The sequence below is a fragment of the Zootoca vivipara genome, chromosome 9, assembly GCF_963506605.1.
Source record: "Zootoca vivipara chromosome 9, rZooViv1.1, whole genome shotgun sequence".
In the NCBI taxonomy this organism is placed as follows: Eukaryota; Metazoa; Chordata; class Lepidosauria; order Squamata; family Lacertidae; genus Zootoca; species Zootoca vivipara.
This window is the reverse complement of record NC_083284.1, coordinates 20418212-20437637: the sequence shown is the minus strand read 5'-3', so window position 1 is coordinate 20437637 and position 19426 is coordinate 20418212. Positions and strand designations below refer to the sequence as shown.

At 42.1% G+C, this 19426-nt stretch overlaps 1 protein-coding gene across 2 annotated transcripts; it reads left to right on the top strand.

The window, feature by feature from the left end:
• Positions 1-3917: 3917 nt before the first annotated feature.
• EIF4E (eukaryotic translation initiation factor 4E) lies at positions 3918-18690 on the top strand. 2 transcript variants are annotated; one of them, XM_035112535.2, is made up of 7 exons: positions 3918-4021; positions 8364-8470; positions 11504-11599; positions 12421-12484; positions 13140-13253; positions 15462-15601; positions 18135-18690. In XM_035112535.2, the coding sequence occupies exons 1-7, from the start codon at positions 4004-4006 to the stop codon at positions 18247-18249; spliced, it is 654 nt and encodes a 217-aa protein (XP_034968426.1). In that variant the 5' UTR covers positions 3918-4003; the 3' UTR covers positions 18250-18690. The 2 variants fall into 2 exon arrangements, with proteins under 2 accessions (XP_034968426.1, XP_034968425.1); XM_035112534.2 differs by lacking the exon at positions 3918-4021 and adding an exon at positions 4497-5820.
• Positions 18691-19426: the final 736 nt, after the last annotated feature.

Here is a 19426-nt window from a genome sequence, read left to right as displayed (position 1 = left end):
GCCTCACTAAACACAGTAACGCCTGCTAGTAAATTTACAGAAGATTGCATCACACCACTGTCTTATGCATACTTACTTGGGGGGGGGGGGAAGCGCCACTGAATACTGGTAAAATTAGTTGTGAATCCTGTTCAAACCAATGGGACTTTAGCGTCGCCCTACCAACAATAATAATGGAATACAATTCTTCCTAGGCTTGTTCCTGACGCCTGCATAATAATACATATGTGAATAGATCCCATCCTTCGTTGTGATTCAGTCTGATCTTGTCAACAGCATCTGCTCACCTGAAAATCTGATGAATAAATCAGTTGTTCCCCAGCAACATGAGCTAGTCTTAGTGTTTCTAAATTGATTCTAGCAGCTCCAAAATGCTTCATGCAATGATCTGCATAATACAAATGAATGAATGAATGGATCTTTATTTGCGTCAGCCATCGGGCCATAGCAACAAAACAACAATACGATATACAAATAATAGAAATGAAAAGTCAATTATATAAAATACATTTTGGGTTTTGAATCAATAGTCAAATAGTGGATCTTATTCTGATTTCCCCTGCTAAAAACATTGCAACATTTGCTGTCAAATGGGCACTACGTTTGCATGCTGCAGCAACATCACCAAGACTTGCAGTTGCATAAAATGCATGCCTAGTGTGCAGGGGGGGTGGGGGAATCAGCATGCCTTGAAAATTTCTGACAGAAGCAAACAAGTATATTTTTCTTTTTTCACAGTTGCAGTGAATCAATATATAACTTCATGAACACTCTTACTTAATACATCGTGACTTCTAGCTATTGGTCCACTGTTAGATTTTAATTCTTCAGTGGAAAGCATATTGGTGAAGTCTGTAAATTAAAATATGCAAAAGAATATTATTTTACTCCCACCCCAAGGGCATTTGAAAACAAGTACCTAGTAACTAATATATATCCTCTTTTTAACTAAGGGAAGCCAGAGCAGTGCAGATGATCACGTTGGAGACAAACATGATTTTCAGCACATCTACCAAAAAGTGGGCAAGTGCTGAATTGTGATTTGTCCAGCTTTCCCCACCTCCAGGAAAAAGACTTGTAAGTTTTTAGCCCTGCCCTGGTTCCTAAATAAGTGTTTAGAAGTCCAGAGTCCTATTTTAATGTCTGTTTTGAAAACAATCTAACTACACCAACACCCACTTCAGTAAAATGAGAACCTGACCAACAAAAGCGCACTGTGAAAGTAAATTGATACAAACTTCCAGCAGTTGACTGGAAACTCAAGTGCTCGAAGAAGCTCTTCTTTACATACCAACCTGCCTGGAACTAGCTCTAATCTAATGGGTCTTACTCCTACATAAATGGGATTAAGATGGCAGTCGTAATGTTTTAAATAGATGAATAAAAATAAAATGTTACATTTTAGGGATTTCAACTGATAGTTTCCATATGCTTGGTTTTGCCATGGAGAGCTTGAGGTGTCATGCAAAGCAATTGACTGGAAAATTTCACAAAGCATAATGTGATTGTAGATTATAACTCTGGTTATAATCATGCTGTGGCAGAGCTAAAGGTAAAGGTAAAGGGACCCCTGACCATTAGGTCCAGTCGTGACCGACTCTGGGGTTGCGCGCTCATCTCGCATTATTGGCCGAGGGAGCCGGCGTATAGCTTCCAGGTCATGTGGCCAGCATGACAAAGCCGCTTCTGGCAAACCAGAGCAGCACATGGAAACACCGTTTACCTTCCCGCTGTAGCGGTTCCTATTTATCTACTTGCATTTTGACGTGCTTTCGAACTGCTAGGTTGGCAGGAGCTGGGACCAAGCAACGGGAGCTCACCCCGTCACAGGGATTCGAACCGCCGACCTTCTGGTCAGCAAGCCCTAGGCTCAGTGGTTTAACCACAGCGCCACCTGGGTCCCGTGGCAGAGCTACCACTTCCTAAATCCTGCTACTTTGCTGTGGCCAGGGCAGAAGCTGGAGCAGCAACTTTTAATAAGAAGGAATTTGGTGGTCAATGGGAGGGAATTAACTACATCGACTCCAGAGCTAGGGTAATTCAGGGCTCGCTGGGGGGATGTGTTAGTGAAGGGGATTAGGATCCTTGGATTCCCCTGGCATACCCCTTTTGCTTCACACAGCAAGTGGAATACTGCCAACAGGGCATCTATTCTATGTCTCCAGTTTTCTGGAGGTATATCTGGAGGCCTCTAGCCAGCTAAAGACTATTCCACTGGCCTTCCCTAGAAGAGAAGTCCTTAATGTCACTTTCAACAGCCCCTCAGGCCAGCTCTGGCAGGCTTTTGGATGGCTGTTAGATGACTTTAAAATGTGATTAAAATGGTGGAAGAACCAACCTACCAAGTTACACCATGGTGCAGAAGGTGTGTAAGTCCCACTTCTGAATTACACAAATCTGTCCTAAAGTCAGGTAGCTAACATTGGTTTGTGTTTTAAATGGCTATTAGTGCCTTTCCCCTGAATGGAAAGCATTGTTTTAAGGGTTTGATGATTAAGTCTTCCAAGTTTGCAGAATGCTTTTCTCTTCTAGCAAGGTTTTAAAAAGTCGATTTAACAACAGGTTGCCTTTGATTGCGAAGCAGAGTGCCTCATCTCTGAAGGATGCCAGCATTTCTCTTTATTTGTTTACGTATTGCAGAGTGTGGAATTGCCAACAACTACCCTGTGCTCCCCCCCCCAGCCCCTTGCAATTTTCATCTTCCCATCCGACAAGGGGGCAAGAAAAAATTCTTTCTGCAGATGAGCATCCCTGTTCCTGAGTTCTAGGGAGGCTTGTGTTTTAAGGCTGAGAAAAGAACCACCTTAAAATAACCATCATAGAATGGTAGAGTAGGAAAGAACCATGAAGTCCAACCCCCTGCAATGCATCTTTTGCTTGAGAGTAAGAGTCTCGTGGACCCAGGTGGCGCTGTGGGTTAAACCACAGAGCCTAGGGCTTGCTGATCAGAAGGTCGGCAGTTCGAATCCCTGCAACGGGGTGAGCTCCCGTTGCTCGGTCCCAGCTCCTGCCCACCTAGCAGTTCGAAAGCACGTTGAAGTGCAAGTAGATAAATAGGGACCGCTTCGGCAGGAAGGTAAACGGCGTTTCCGTGCGCTGCTCTGGTTCGCCAGAAGCAGCTTTGTCATGCTGGCCACATGACCCTGAAACTGTCTGCGGACAAACGCCAGCTCCCTCGGCCTATAGAGCGAGATGAGCGTCGCAACCCCAGAGTCGGACACGACTGGACCTGATGGTCAGGGGCCCCTTTACCTTTAAGAGTCTCATATGCTACCGACTGAGCTATCTATAGCATTTCAGTGTATTCTGCCTGTTTCTGGCACACAGATCAAAGTAGACGGGCTGCCTCGTCCGATTAGACGCCGCAGGTCGGTAAATTGTCGGATAAATCTGAATATTTTTCTTGCGTGTGGGAATGGTAAGGCAGACGCGCCGGTGGATTACTCGTCTGTTGCCCACCAATCAGATTTTGGATGGGGATGTGAATGGCGGTGACTTGAGGGATGAGGAGGGGCTTGCATCACACATGCTGACACCTCCATGACAGAAAGGGGAACAAGCGGCCCGTCCGGCCAAGCGTCAGTGGCGAGACGCAGATAGATTCTGCAGTTGCCGCTTTCAGACTCTAGGGGTCACTTTGCCGTTCCGAGCAGCGCCGCCTCAGCCTGACATGCCCCTGTCTGCCTTTCCCACGTGACTGTCTCTCCTGAAAGGGGGAGGCGGGGAGGAGGGGAAAAGGAAGGAAGGAAGGGGGAAAAGAACTTCACCGGAGACTACAATTCCCAGAAGCCGCCGCTTCACCTTCCCTCCAGCCTCGGACACCGACCCCTCCCCGCAGCGGCCCCCACCCCACGCACGCACGCGCCGAGCCGAGCCGCCAAAACGGCCGTCGCCCCCACGTGACGCCCCGCCGGCCAATCGGTTTCGAACCTGATTTGTTATCCGCCTCCCCCTTTTTACCTCTCCCCTCCCCTCCGCGCTTGTACGATCAGAGCGATCTAAGATGGCGACGGTGGAACCGGTGAGTGTCCTCGTTCCCGCTTCCTCCCTCTCCGCCCCAGCGCCTTCCTTCTCGGCTTCCGGAGGGGCTGGTGAAAGGCCTGGCGGGGGCCAGAGGGTTACCGTGGCGGAGGGAGACCATCCTAGCGGAGGGGTAAAAGAGGGAAGGAAGGGAAGGGGCGGCGGCGGCCTGGCAATGTGTGTGTGTCTGTGTGACGCGCGCGCGTGTACGGCGAGCCGAAGGTGCCGGCGCGTGCGATGAAGTGACTCGAGGGGAGTAGTCGATCGGGGCCGGAGGGCGGGGGCGGAGGAGAGGAGGGGCGCGTGGCTGGGGGGGGGGCTAGGCGGGTTCCGAGCCGGATTGTGCCGTCACAGCTTGGGCGGGGGCGTTGAGGGGCGGCAGGGGAGGGGTCGCGTGAGGAGGGGGAGAGAGGAGACCCGAGAGGGCCTGTGTGAGGGGAGGGAGGCGGGCGAGAGCGTGTCCTAGGGGTGGGGGCGAGGACCTAACTTCTTGGTTTTTGGCGTGGCCGGGGGCGTCGCGTGCGGCCAGCCGAGCCGGCTCAGACGCTCCCGTCGTTTTCTCTCTTCGGCCGCCCCACTCAAAAACCTCTCTATTTCTCCTTCCCTCGTCAATTCTTGCCCTGCTAGGCGGCACACGGCGCCGTGGCACCTCCCCCATTCCCACGTTTCCCTCTGCGGCCTATTCCTCTATTAGGCTAGAGCTGAGGCCGGCCTGTCCCGGTAGTCGCCGGCTTCACACTCCGAGAGCGTTTCTTGCTCGCTCTCTCTCCCCCCCCCCGTCCTTGAGGCAGAAGACGCCACCTTCTTTCGGGGGGCCCCGGGCCTAGTATGCGCACGCCGGCCGCTCTCGCCTTCCTGCTTTCCCACCCGTATTTCGCAAGGGAAACGTGGCCATGGGGCGCTCCTTAAGATCAGCTAGGAAGAACCAGCTTTCGGATTCCCCGGACTTTGCCTGAAGCCCTTGGGAATCTGTTGCTTGCGAACAGAAGACTGACCCAAAGTTGAGCTTCTTCCATACAAATCACCCCACAACTTGGTGTCTGCTTTCTTTTTCTTTCTCTTTATCCCACACCCTAGCTTTACACATTTGTCGTGACCAAAAAATCGCTTAAATCATTAATTTCAAAACAAGAAAATACTTTGCTTGTCACCTATCCCAATGTGGGTGGAGTGGTAACGTTCAAAAGCAGGATTTGAGGGGGGTGGGGTGGAGGACTATGACAGCTCATTTAGCAACATTTGTGCTGGGGAAAACTCAGGCTATGAGCCAAGTAGCCCTGTAAATTGGTTCTGACACTGTATATAGGCAGCAGCAGCAAGTTAAACTTGTGTCTTAGAATAGCAAGCTTTTACTGTATAGTACTGAAGGACTGAGTCTTGCCTGGCTGTAGCATGAATTCAGTATGCCCCTCTGCAGTTGACTTTAGGAAAATGTTTTCTATTGCTATCATAATTTTCAAGAATAGGCATAGTTTTAAAATGCCTTATTTTTCTTAGTCCATACACATTAGTACAAGCTTCTTCCTAAGCATCAAAGAAACAGAATAACTATGGAGTGATCCATAATTATAATAATCTTAAGTATCCAAACTCATACTCTTAAGTACCCAAACATTTTTGAAAGCTCATTTTCTGATATTTCCCAGTTTTAACAAGTTCCTCATCTTTGTCACTTTCATCATCGTCCAGAGCACTACTGTATGTGGGGTATTTGAAGGGGGCTTGTTTTAAAGTACTAGATTTTGCAAAGTATTCATCACCATGATTGAAAACCTTTCTGGACCATGTAGTATTGGAAGGGTAAGTATTCAGTCTTTAGTTTTGTATCTGTAATGTTTTATGCATCAGCACTAATTTTGTTGCTGGTTGCCGCAGTTGGATATGAGTAACTTGGATTCCTAGCTGAAGAGATTATAACTATATGATGTGGATTGTTCAAAGGCATTCTTAAGGAAGAGTGTGATGGGCAGATTAGAGCATGTAATTACAGCTAAGAATGCAGGTGATAAATAAGTGTTTCATCAGTACCTGTGCTGGCACTGTCAAATTGCTATTTTCTGTTTACTAATTTTAATTGACATAGTTTTGAAGACCATGTGTTAGTCAGGAGACAGATACTTAGATTATCTGGCAATGCAGCATTATTTAACACAAATAATTTAAAAAAATTGTCACAGTTGGCTTTATTTTTTAAACCATCTTCAGTTTGTAGAAGTAGCTTCTAGTAGTAAGACCAAATTTCTTGGGACTGCCCAAAGTTCTTGACTCACTGGATTGGATTCTTACTTAAGATAGTCTGAAATCAATGGGACTTAAATTATTTATGACTAAGTTTGCACATTGATTTCAGTGGGAACAAAGATCAAATAACTCAATATTGATCCAACCCATTGTGTCTCCTGTCTCTGTGTGGTCTCTAAATTACTAAGGTCCAGACTTGTAGCTGTATATAGTCTTAAGTTTAGTAAACAGCTTTCAGCATCATATTGTCAAGTCTTGCAAATTAGGATAGAAAATGGCATAACAGAACCCAATAATTACTTAACCCTGTCATATTTTATATGCTGGTGCAGTTTAGTGGTTAAGAGAGCCAGTGTGATGTGTTGGACTAGAATCTTGGAGACCAGAGTTTGAATTTCCAATCAGTCATGAATCTCACAGGGTGACCTTGGGCCAGTCACATTCTCTCAACTTAAGCTACCTCATTGGGTTCTTGGGAGGATAAAATGAGGAGATTGAGAACTCTGTACTCCATCTTGAGCTACTTGGAAGAAAGGTGGGATATAAAAAGAATAAATAAAAACAACGAAATAAACATTACAAAGGTTTTAAAAATCTAGCAGATCAGCAGTGACACCACTGAAATTGTGAATTTACAATTGACTCTCAACTTAGGCATGTTCACCTTGCTGTACAACTTTACGTGGTTGATGTCTGTCTAGTTTAAATTGCACAAATTAAACACATAGAAGGCAGAGTTTAAAACCTCTTTTTGTGCAGGGTTTTCCTAATGCGGAAAGAGCTTTTATGCTCTACTCCTTGCTTACTGGACTCTGGGGAGGCTCTTGCGACATCTTGCCAAAGTTTGTGAGAAAGCCTCCTAGAGCCCGTAAGCAAGGCGGAAAGCTTAAAAGGTCTCTGCCTTGCTGTGGGGGGAGGGGGTAAAGACCTGTTTGGTGCCAGCTCTGGAATGTAAGACTGCTTGTACATGGGCAGTTTCATGGGGGTGTTTCGACTAAACACTTATTTTGTGTATACATGCCATCTGTAGAATGTAACCCCCTGTACAAGATACAAATTGAGTAGGTACTACATTATGACCAGATGGGGATATCTGTTATTGAATAGGTACACGGGTATCAGTGTTCAGGATCTTGTCGCCCTTTGGATCTAGACTAATTCCTTGAGAGTTAGGATGAAGCTTAATTGCAATGAGACCTATGTGATGTTCACTGAGAAATATTATACTGTAGTTTGCTTTTTTTAAAAAAAATGTAATTGTCTTTTACAATTTTAATGTTTCATTTTTTTATAAACCACTTGGGGGTTCTACAGTCATACCTCAGGTTGAGTACACTGCGGGTTGCGTACTTTAGGGATGCGTACTCTGCAGGCCCGGAAATGTTTACTTCCGGGTTCCACCACGCACGCATGGGCAGAAGTGTTCTATCGGCGCTTCGCACACACACGCTATCAGCGCTTGCCTTGAGTACTTTTCAGGGTGCGAACGGCACCCTGGAATGGATTGGGTACTCAACCCGAAGTACCACTGTATTATAATTGGTTGGTGTAGAGATTTTGTTAAATAAAGTAAAATGATGTTGCATTGAGGAGTGACATTTCCCTAAATTTCCACACATTTAGAAATCCATAGAGATCCTGGGTCAAGTGGTAGTTTTGATCAGGGCCAACCCACCCATGGGGCAAGGTAACCTGCATCAGCTGGCAGGATCCACAGGGGCAGGCAGATCCCTATATAGATACTTATTGTCCCTGGTTCCTGATGTAGCTCTTCACTCACTCTTCCTTCCCTGGCATGGAAAGGGGCACCATTTTGTGGTTCTCAGGTTCAAAATGTCTTGGGCTGGCCCTGATTTTGATAATCTCCTTTTATGTACCTACAACTGTGTGAGAAGAATGCCTTTGCCCTCCACATGAAGAAGCCATTCTATAACTCTATTGGTATAGTGTCCATGTTTGCAAAATCATAATCAAATCCATTATTATTAGGAGTTTGAAGTATATTTGGATGTGCTTATCCTGCAAAAAGGAAACCCTATGCAGCATGGTATTATCAGAATAGTAAACAAACAACAAGTCAACTTTGTGCTTTGTTTATATAGGAAACCACTTCTAACCCTCAGGCTTCAGAAGAAGAGAAAACCGAGACACCAGCAAGTCAGGAGGTAGTCAGTCCTGAACCATACGTTAAGCATCCATTACAAAACAGGTGAGACATGTTTCCTCTGAACAATATAATAGAATATTATAACTTTCAGGTGTGAATTACATTTAAAACATTGTTTGCACATTCCTGTGAAAACTTGTTTTACTGCATTTTTTGACTAAAGGATGAAAATAAAAATCTAACCTTTATGCCGAACTAAACGAGTATAAAGTGGATGTATTTCAAGAAATTGTAAAAGGGGAGCCTTCTACCTTTACAACCATGCAAACAAGATTGTAAAGCAGCTGGGGTCTGGCTTGTATTGCACACAATGGACCTAACCTCAGCAGCATGGCTTGAATGTGGTGATAATTTAAGTGTGCCAAATGCAAAGGAGTAATCGGGAGCATGGCTTACATTTGGTGCAGTTGGGAGTCGACTGGCGGCTGACCCACAAAAACACTCCTGATTGCCCCTTGGAAGATGCAACATTACTTGTACCACACATGATGTCATATGGCGTATGGTGAGCATGGCTGGGGAAGAATGGCCCTGTGGTTCAAATTAGGAGTTGTGTGGGCAGGAGGTTCCGGACCCCTGATGTAGAGCTTTGAACAGCAGTATTGCTGCATAATAAATAGCTCTTGTTTTAAACAGAACCTGAGAGGGGCAGCCCTAGAGAGGACACTTCAGTGCTGTTAAAGCAGCAAAAAGAACACTGGAAGACCACTTATGAGTTTCTAGTCTCTGCAGCCACAGGAGGTGCTGTGATTCTCCAGGGGTTTGACTTCACCCCCAGAGGTGCACTCCACTGTCTCTCAAGACAGATGGATGCCAACAACATTTCATGAAATCCTAGAATTGTAGAGTTGGAAGGGACCTCAAGAGTCGTCTAGTCCAACCCCCTGTGATTCAGGAATCTCAAGTAAAGCATCCATGACAGGTGGCCATCCAGCTTAAGAACCTCCATGTAAGGAGAGTCCACCACCTCCCAAGGGAGTCTGTTCCACTGTCAAAGCAGCTGTTACCGTCAGAAAATTATTCCTGATGTTTAGTCGGAATCTCCTTTCTCATAACTTGAATTGCAATACCTCAGCATTGCAGATAACACTTCTGCCTTCCTAGAAAGCTTTCAAAGGATCTAGGCTGTTCTCGCACATGTTTCATTTGAACCAAGTTAAAATCTGCTTTAAACTTTTCTGAAGTAATCTTTTCAACTTTGAAAATATGGCCTGAATACTGAGGACTGCCTTTGTTTTGTTTAAGAAGACTTTTATACTGCTTATAGACCCACTAAGTTAGTTCTGGTATTAGCTTTCATGTGCATGCACACTTCTTCAGATACCAGAACAGACTTAGTTGGTCTATAAGGTGCTACTAGATGGACAATTTTTTATTTTATTTTTATTTTGGCTGCGTCAGACCAACATGGCTACCTACCTGAATCTTTTATACTGCTTAATTATCATCAACAAAATATTTATTACAAATACTGATGATAAAACTTTTGAAAGTTATATTTCACTTCATTTAACTGTGAATGATTAAGGGAACGGTCTTAACTATTGATGTCTATTTAACCTACTCAGTGCCTTAGGTGAGAACTTCATTTTCATAAGAGCCTGGTTGGATTAGACCAAGAGTTGGTTGCCAGCAGGGCTAGTCAGGTGCTTCTGGGAAGTCCAGATACAGAGCATATAGGCCACAATCCAATCCCATTGTTTACCCCTTAGCAAATACTATATTGTCTCTTGAGTATTACAATATGCGGGTTTACAACTAATCATACAATGTGGCACTGAGAGAGTTGTAACATAGATATAAAAATATGATGTGTTCATAGCTTAAAACATGTATGAATGCGTAATGAAATCTGTGCTTTTAGAATTTTAGTGGCTTCAGTTTACAGATTTTCTTGTTTCAGGAGATAAACTGCTAGGAGCAAGAGACTACCTTTTTTTAGTCCATTGTTAATCCTGCTTTACGATTTTTTCCCCTTCCTCTTGCTGAAAGACCTACATTGCTGAAATTTCCTGACACTTTTAAGATGAGTTACAGCTGGTAAAATATAGGATGGTGCAGATGTAGTGTTAGGTTCTCATTACCAAAATAGGTTGCTTCCCTCAAATTTCTCTATTCAAATCTCCTTGTCTCAGGTCAGTGTGACCCTGTAAAAACATTGTTCCTGGTTGTTCTAATTTGGATAGCTCAGATGTTTCTGAATGTATTGAAGCTGTGGTGCATTTTCAAGAATAGTTTAAAATAGCACACCCCAAATAGTTCTAGTGAAATAAGAATGTTGATATTGCAGTCTTTGAGTGGTTGACTTAGTAAAATGTATAACTTCGTAGAACAATACTCGGCAACTCTACGTCTGTTGATTTGATGTGATTTCTGAAGTTTTGCCTAGAGCAGTATCCCCATCCCAAGAAGTACATATATAGCATCTGCACTCTGCACAAAGCACTTTTTTAAAGCTAAAATGGTATTGATCAATCAGTTAGTGGGAAGCAGCAGCAATGGTGGACTGAATCCAGTCTTGATGCATGTGATCACCAGGAGTTTACTTTTTTAGGCTCTGTACATGCAGCCCTGACTTTTGGATCAGAGAGGGTAACTTGCACAACCAACGTCTAGTTGTACAGACACAGAAGCTTACTGCTCCCCATAGAATGCCACTAACTAGGTTGAGGCATATAAATTGTTCAGAGAGCATGCTTCAGATTATATGCTTTACTCCAGAATCTGTTTTCAGAAGGAGATTGAATTTTGGAAATAACAGTATTTGTAATCTTTTTTTGTTCTGTTTTAGGTACCTTAAGCATTCATTATATCTAAATATAAATATTGGCCTTCCATCAAATTCTTTCTCTGTCAGCTTCGCAATCTAGAGCCTCAGTACCTTGCCCAGTTCAGTGGGATCTGAAAATTAAACCTGTGGGCATTCTTGCTATCTATAATTTTCTTTCTTAAATATCTTCTATGCTGTATGATTTTCAGTCAGTCCTTACTATTCTTAGTCGTAATAGGACAATAATAGGATAATAATAGGATAATAAAACATTGTAGCCTAACAAAAAATCAATATTTTTTCAGGTGGGCGCTCTGGTTCTTTAAAAATGACAAAAGTAAAACCTGGCAAGCAAATCTTCGTCTGATCTCAAAGTTTGATACTGTTGAAGATTTTTGGGCGTAAGTCAAGCTTCTTAGATGCCAGTCTCATTCATTCTTGAAGTATTTCTTTATAGTATACTAATGTGTAGCTTTTTAAAGCAGCCTGTACACTAGCTCAGAGCCTCTGTGGGAAGGTTTCTACTGCACTTTTCAAAACTCAATTGAACATGAAATTTGAATTTTTCCCCTTTCTGTTCATTACGCAGGATGACATAAGGAAAAAAAGGGAACCTAGTAAGTTGAATGAAAGGGATCTGGCAAATACCTTGATTTTTAAAAAATTGACAGATGAAGCACAATTTAGGAAAATCTCTGCAGGCACAGACTAAAAATCCTTCAGAGTTTTTTAGTAGAAAAATTAGCTGATTATGAAACTAAACACCAACATAGGAGAACTATAAACAGTCAGCTTCAGTACCTATCAAGTATTGGGGACTCCTATGAGCTATGCTTATTAAGTCAGGATGACTAACCTGTGACACACCAGATGTTGCTGGACTACAACTCCTTTCATCCCTGACAATTGACTATGGGGCTGATGGGGAGTTGAGGCCAATGGGAACCACAGGTTAGCAACCCTTGTCTAAAAATTTCAGGTAATAAAATGTAGAAGAAATTGTCTTACATTGTCAATGCTCCTTGTCCTATACACATGTGACTGGATTTCATTTTTAATTATTCCCCCCCCCCAAATGCTGTGAAATTAATTGTTGAGAATAAGTTTATATTCCTAATTAAAACACCTTAAAATTTAAGATGCTAGCCTGATGTATCTTTGTGAAATCTGCACTGCTTTTGATAGTTCACTTTCTTAATTGTGTTTTGCTTTTCCCAAATAGGTTATATAACCATATCCAGCTCTCTAGTAACTTAATGCCTGGTTGTGACTACTCACTGTTTAAGGTATGCAGAGTAAACTTAAGTATTCTAGTTTTGGGTCCCCTGTCTTAAAATATCTTAAGATTTTATGTAAACCACACTACCCCACCTCTACAGAGCCTGATATTTCCTTGTTGCACATTCATAGCTTGACACTTGATTTCTGTAATGTGTTCAGGCACACACTAGTGAACTTTGCTGTTTGAGTGAGGTGTGAATTGCTAGTCTTAAATGTCTCTGGGCTGCCTTGCCACACACTGCCTCTTTCCATGCTACTGTCTATAAATGAAATCCTTTTTCTAGTTAGTCCTGAAACTTCTCTGGCAGTAGGAAAGTCTCTCCATACATAAGTTGTATCCAACAAAGTCTTTCCACTAGCGCAAAAGCAAGAGGCCTTTCTCTCCCCACCCCAGTCTACTGCAGTTAATTGGGGAAAGCCTCAGAACAGAGGGGTCCTGTTAGGCAGTTGGAATTTCTTGCACCAACAGGATAATTTAGTTGGGTACAACCCATTCATTGCATTGCAGGTGGTATTAAGAATGAATTGTTTTGTTTTACAAATGAGTTAAAATCTTAATGCCCTGAGAATAGCTGGGCTCAAATGCTGCATTAAAATGGAGTGATATTGGGTTGTGCATCATATGGATTCATTGTTTTCTGCTCAAATTGCACTTTTTAGGATGGTATTGAGCCCATGTGGGAAGATGAGAAGAATAAAAAAGGAGGACGGTGGCTAATTACACTAAACAAACAACAGCGACGAAGTGACCTTGATCGCTTCTGGCTAGAGACAGTAAGTTTTTTGTTCTATTTTGTCCTGCTTAAATTTGAGAGATAAACTGTTCCAAAATTCCTGAAGGGAGGAGGCATGTTGAAGAACCCATCAGTTACACCACCTGTGAGTGGTGGTGTAACAACTTGTGCAGACACTGTGTCTGTCATGGTTAGACCACTAGCTGATCAATGTGTAATGGGTTCCCTAGGCATAGAATCCAGACTCATTAACATGGTCCACCCCAAGTATTTGTGAAGCTTATGGGATTCCCTGGGGGGTGGGGAGGTAGTAGAGCTAATTCTGATTTTGTGAAGGGGAATAGATATGATTTCCCCCCTTGCAATCAAACAAACGCCCCAAAATGGCACTGAAAACTATGCAACAGGTAGAATAACTGCAGGACAAATGGGATTAACATACAGTAGTCCCTCAACTTACGAAGTACTCGACTTACGAAATATCGAGTTACGAATGAAAAAAAATGGCCGCACGCTTACGGTTTTTTCGACATCCAAAAGGAAAACCGTTGCAGTTTAGATGGGTTTTTTTCGACTTACGAATTTTAGATGCGGTTTACTCAACTTATGAATTTTTCCATTTCCAATGTATTCCTATGGGAAACCACTTTTTTCGACTTACAGACTTTTCGGCCTACGAATGTGCATTTGGAATGGATTAAATTCGTAAGTCGAGGGACCACTGTACTGAATTCTACTGAGTATGCCATAGTACCTGTTTTTAGGCCTTTTAGACAACAAAGGAAGTTGTTCATCATCTCAGTAAAATTGTATCCTGTTGGGATGCTTTGGTATTAAGGATTTGTGTTGTCACACGAGGGCTTAACAGAGCGGAAGGAATTTGCAGTTTACTGCAAATTTTTGTATGTGGATCCCATTTTTGTATGTGGATCCCAGCCCTGAATTTGCATTCCCTGGCTCCTGATACTGAAAAGGAACCCCTCAGCATGAGTGGCTGCTTGCACGTAGCACCAGTAGCACAGGACTCCTTTTCAGAGGTTGCTAGCCATGGGACACAAAATCAGTGGTAGGGCCAACATGGCCTCCTGCTTCAACATGTGCATTTCTTACATATGAGTAATGTGTAAATAGGACTTGACACAAATTTGTTTGGCAGTTTTCTGGTAAATCACACACGTCTCTGACTTGCTTGTAACAGAGTCCAGGCCCAGGGTGTCAGAAGGTGCCTCTTGTTGCAGTTACATAGCTTATTTCGACCTCATTTGCCTTGGGCAAAGTAACATTGTGTTCAGGGTTTTGAAGAACACCACATCTTTAGCTCCATGCCCATTGACATTTGGATTTCTTGGTATTTTTGATGCAGTGGACCAGTTTAGATGGCTGGTAGGGATATTTGATCTGGCTCCTGAGTAATTTGATTTCTTTCTCCATCCAAGGGCCCTTAATTGTAGCTCTACCCTTTCAGGTTGACAGTGTGGCGTTATGTGGAGCTCAGTTTATTGCCAGTGGTTTCTAGCATATACCTGAAGATGCTGGGAGTTTGGAACTGAATGCCATCAACACCCTGATACCACCAAGCTATTAACAACACCTACAAAGAGCTATCACAATTCTAAATCTACGGTTGAGGAAACAGACTGAACTTGCATCTGGGCAAGAAATAGTACAGTAGGCCCAGCACTTATACGACGGTTCAGTTCTTGGGGTCCGTGCCCAAAGGCAAAATTGTACATAGTTGGGAACCTTTGGAACTGCTTGCCCTCTGCCCCCCACAAGGCGAAGGGCTGCTTATTGGGCGCTGGGAAAGTTGCAGGAGGGCCCTAGAATGCACCCATGACCTGCCCAGTATGGGAAATAAATGGAGAGCAGGGAACAACAGGTTTTCCCCACTCTCCATATATTTATTTACTTTCCCTCATCCGTGTACGGTTGTGATAGTATAAGTAAATTAAGTGTAAGTTGCAGCCCACTGTATTACAAACACTTGGCAACAGGTTGATCCTAGTGGTAATCTCATCAGGTAAGAGCCTGTGAATGCACAAATCAGGGATTCCCTGCATTGTTCTTCAGAAAGCCGATGTGTGGTATTCTCTGGTTTCCTGTCAAAGACAGTTGAAAATGCTTTTATATTATTGGTTATCTTGGGAGTGGTAGAGAGTCTCTTGTCTTATGTAGTGTTCATTTTCTTCCGTTCATTTGGTTGTCTTTTTCCATTTAGATTGTTTAATGGTCTATTACTCTTTTATAGCTGTTGTGCCTTATTGGAGAGTCCTTTGATGACTACAGCGATGATGTGTGTGGAGCAGTTGTTAATGTTAGAGCCAAGGGTGATAAAATAGCAATATGGACTACTGAATGTGAAAACAGGGACGCTGTTACACATATAGGGTAAGTTATGCTGAATAATCTGCAGTATACTGTCTTCCTAAGAATACCCTACACGTGGAGCTGGTTCAGACATCACTATAAACCAGGCAGAAGGAATTACTGAACTGTGGGTCAAATTAGGAGCCTTACAAGTCCATGCCATGGACAACACATTGATCACCTGACACCCTATGACAAAGGTGTGGGATTGGTAAAGCTATGGTGACAAAGGAACAATTAAGAGACTTTGAGTATAGTCCCAATTGTCCCTTTGCAGCAGGGCTTGAGCACTGAATACAAGTCCTGCTGATGGCTGGCAGGCTCAGATCCTCTTGACACCACGACAAAAGGTTATTTACAAGTGGGTGGATTTGCCTGACAGTCAAAAGCGGCCCACAGAGGGGTGACCACTTCTTGACCCAACCCAGTGGACAAAAGTGATTTCCTACCTCTGCTATAAACCATGGCTTATTGTGATAGGAACAATATGTTGCAAGGCTTGAGCACAGACACTTTCTGATTCATCCAGCATTACTCCAAGGAGAATATCAAAAGCTTTTACTTCAGTTTTTGGGTTTTTTTTTAATGAAAGGTAGCTTGTTTTGTCCAAATCCAACTAACTGGCTAATATTAACCATGTTTTGCAAATTTCAAACCATGTAATATGAAGCTGGTTTGTTTCAAAAAACTGTGATTAACCACTGTTAAGAGTATGGATGTAATGCTAAACTGCAGTTAATTGCAAATAGAAGCAAGAGCGTCCCATCTCCTCCATGGCCATACTGGAGAATGAATAGGAATGTATAAGCCCCAAACTTACTGCAGCTCATTCCCATCACAGTAAACCATGGCTTATCATGATGTCTACACTGTTCCACTATGTGCAGCCTAATCTTATACATTCTCATAATCTTTACTCAGAAATCTTACTCTGTTCAGTGGAACTTAGTCTCAGGTAAACATGCATAGATCTGCAGATACCAAGGACAATGAAGAAAATTGGAACAACTCTTGGGAAAGTTCAGCTGAAACTGTTACTCTTTCACAAGTATGATGTAATGGTTTGTTTCTGGACAGTTTCACAGTGGGTACTAATTTCAGTTGCAAAAGATTGGAGATTATAGTGTTGCTTAAGCATGAAATATACCCTATGACTCTATTCTACATATTACAGAATGGGGAAGTTTAATTCAGAGTATACTTAAATTCTATGAAAGTATATTAAATCCATTGAAGCCACATGAACATGGATTTGGAAATACATAGACTTTGGAATTAGTATTTATTGAAAGGAAATCTGTGTGATTACAAACATCTGCATTTGTCGTGCATACAGTAGATTTTCCACTATTGGACATACACTTGCTTGTAATTGTAAGTCATTGAATGTGTTGAATAAACCAAAGGTGTTCAGTGAAGTTAAGACTGGCCACGTTTCTCTGAAAATAGAAGTTTTGTGTCCGAGCCAATAACACCTTGTGCAAATGTTATGAGATAGATAGCTGTGGTCACGTCAGGAATAAAACATTATTTTGGCTGCAAACCTAAGCACCCTTATGTGGGAATATAAAGGGACTTCTGAGTAGGCTTGTGAAGCATTGCAATTAGTGTTGGAATAGGATTCTATTTTGAGAACTGCACTACAATATTCCTGACGTATAGCTGTGTGTGCTCTAGTGAATGAATTAACTTAATCTAAGCCAGCTGGAGGGTCTGGACCCCCCTAGGTTACAGGCATGATTCCAGGTTGGGTGCTGCAGCAGCACAATCACCATGCAAATATGGTAAAAGGTTAAATAATGGGTTCCCAAATGCTTGTTTGAGTTAAAACTGAGTCCTGGGTCTGAAAAGGTTGAAGATCATTGATCTTGACAGCGATCTCAGACCAAACTCCACCCTACAAAATTAGACCAGCTTCCCATTATTCAAAGGATGTAATCAGGGCTTTCTCACCTGTAATTGTTGCGCAGAATATGAAATTTGGCAGGTGTGCACTTTCACCTTTGTCTGATAAGCTGCACTTGCCAAAATTCCTTCCTTAATGTAGCTGTTAGTGGCAAAAGAGTTTTCTGTCCCTCTTGGATCTATTTCTGCCTTTTCCCTTAAATAGCCTAAATGAGATAAATAAAATGATACTGAAGTCGCAGCTGCTACCAACCTTAAGGGGGGCTGTGAGCTGCCAGTGGGAGACAGATGGTTTTAAGGAACATTCAAATAGCCTTTCTTTGAAAGTAGAGATAAGTCATAGCTTACTAAAAAAAGTTACAAGATAGTGAGTCCTGGTGATTCATTATGGATATAATGAAGAGCAGTTAGATTTGTCAGATGATAGCAGGAGTTATTGGGCAGATAAAGTTGAAATGGAGAATATGTAAAAAGAGTATGAATTGACTGCTGAGATGTTTGAGATTTTTATAACAGCCAATTTAATATTTTAAAGAATAAAGCTTTCTGAAACTTTTGGATTGAGAGCTTTCATATGTGAAACTAGCATCTTGTTGTTCTCTTCCATTGAATACTATTTAAACAGATATTTTATGTTTTTATTTCTCAGGAGAGTGTACAAAGAAAGGTTAGGACTTCCTCCAAAGATAGTGATTGGTTATCAGTCCCATGCTGACACAGCTACTAAGAGCGGCTCCACCACTAAAAATAGGTTTGTTGTTTAAGAAGACACCTTCAGAGTATTTCATAGGAGACTGCGTCAAGCAATCGAGATTTGGGAGCTGAACCAAAGCCTCTATATAAAAGCAGAGTGGACTGCATTTAAATCTGATTTCCATCTAAATGTTGCTAAATTTGTGAAAGTCTCATTTGCTTTTGTCTTGTACTTCTGTGTTTGTTTTTCTCCCCCATTTTTGGCTGAAGTAACCTTTATCCAATCAAAGAATTTCAGTACATTTGCCCACTGAAACCATAAAGGTCTCCCTAGCCCACTCTGTGATGCTTCTTAGGAAAGTAAATATTATATTAAATATATCCCAAAAACAGTGCCATTTCTACAGGGGAAGAAACTACTACTTTTTCACCTTTGCATTGTATGCAACATGTTTTGCTGGTTTGAAAGAATAGTATGATGCATACATTTTTCTAGCAAATATTTCTTTATACAGCATTGTCTTTGCTGTAATGGATGCTGATGGCTGCTAGATTTAATTTATTGTTTCCCTCTCTGATAACATTAGTGATATTCTAATTTCAGTTCTTGCTCATGTAACATTGGTGAAGGATCTATCTGGGAATATGACAAAAGGTTTAATAAACATTAATTTTGTGCATTCTTTGGTAATTATTTTGTAACATCAAAGCTTTGCTACGAGTTTCATGCATTTCAAGTCAAATCAGTGATATGTTTGTGTGATTTCCTGAACATAATTGTGGATTTTTAAAAATGTAACACCATAATTACATTCCTTACTAGAAATAGTATTCCTGTTTTTTTGTATCTTATGCTGTATTTTAACACTTTGTATTCCTTAGGTTATATATTGCTTTGGTTTAAGAACAGCTCGAATAGAAACGCAGTCCCATTCATATTAAGACAGTGTACAAAACTGTAAATAAAATGTGTACAGTGAATTGTCTTTTAGACAAGTAGATTTGTCCTTTTATTTCATTATATTGACTTGTTTTGTGCTACTACTGATAAGGCAGTCTCTATTGCGGCCTCTGTAGTGGGAGAGGTTGAGCCTTAAGGTAGCATTTAATTCGAGTTGTGCTAGATTTTAATAGATAGTGTTATCATCAAACAGAACTGCATTGCGGTGACTATATCTTAAATGGATATGTTTGTTTAACTGTTCAGTGAATTACATTGCTGTTTGGTCAGCATGCTCAGAAATGGAG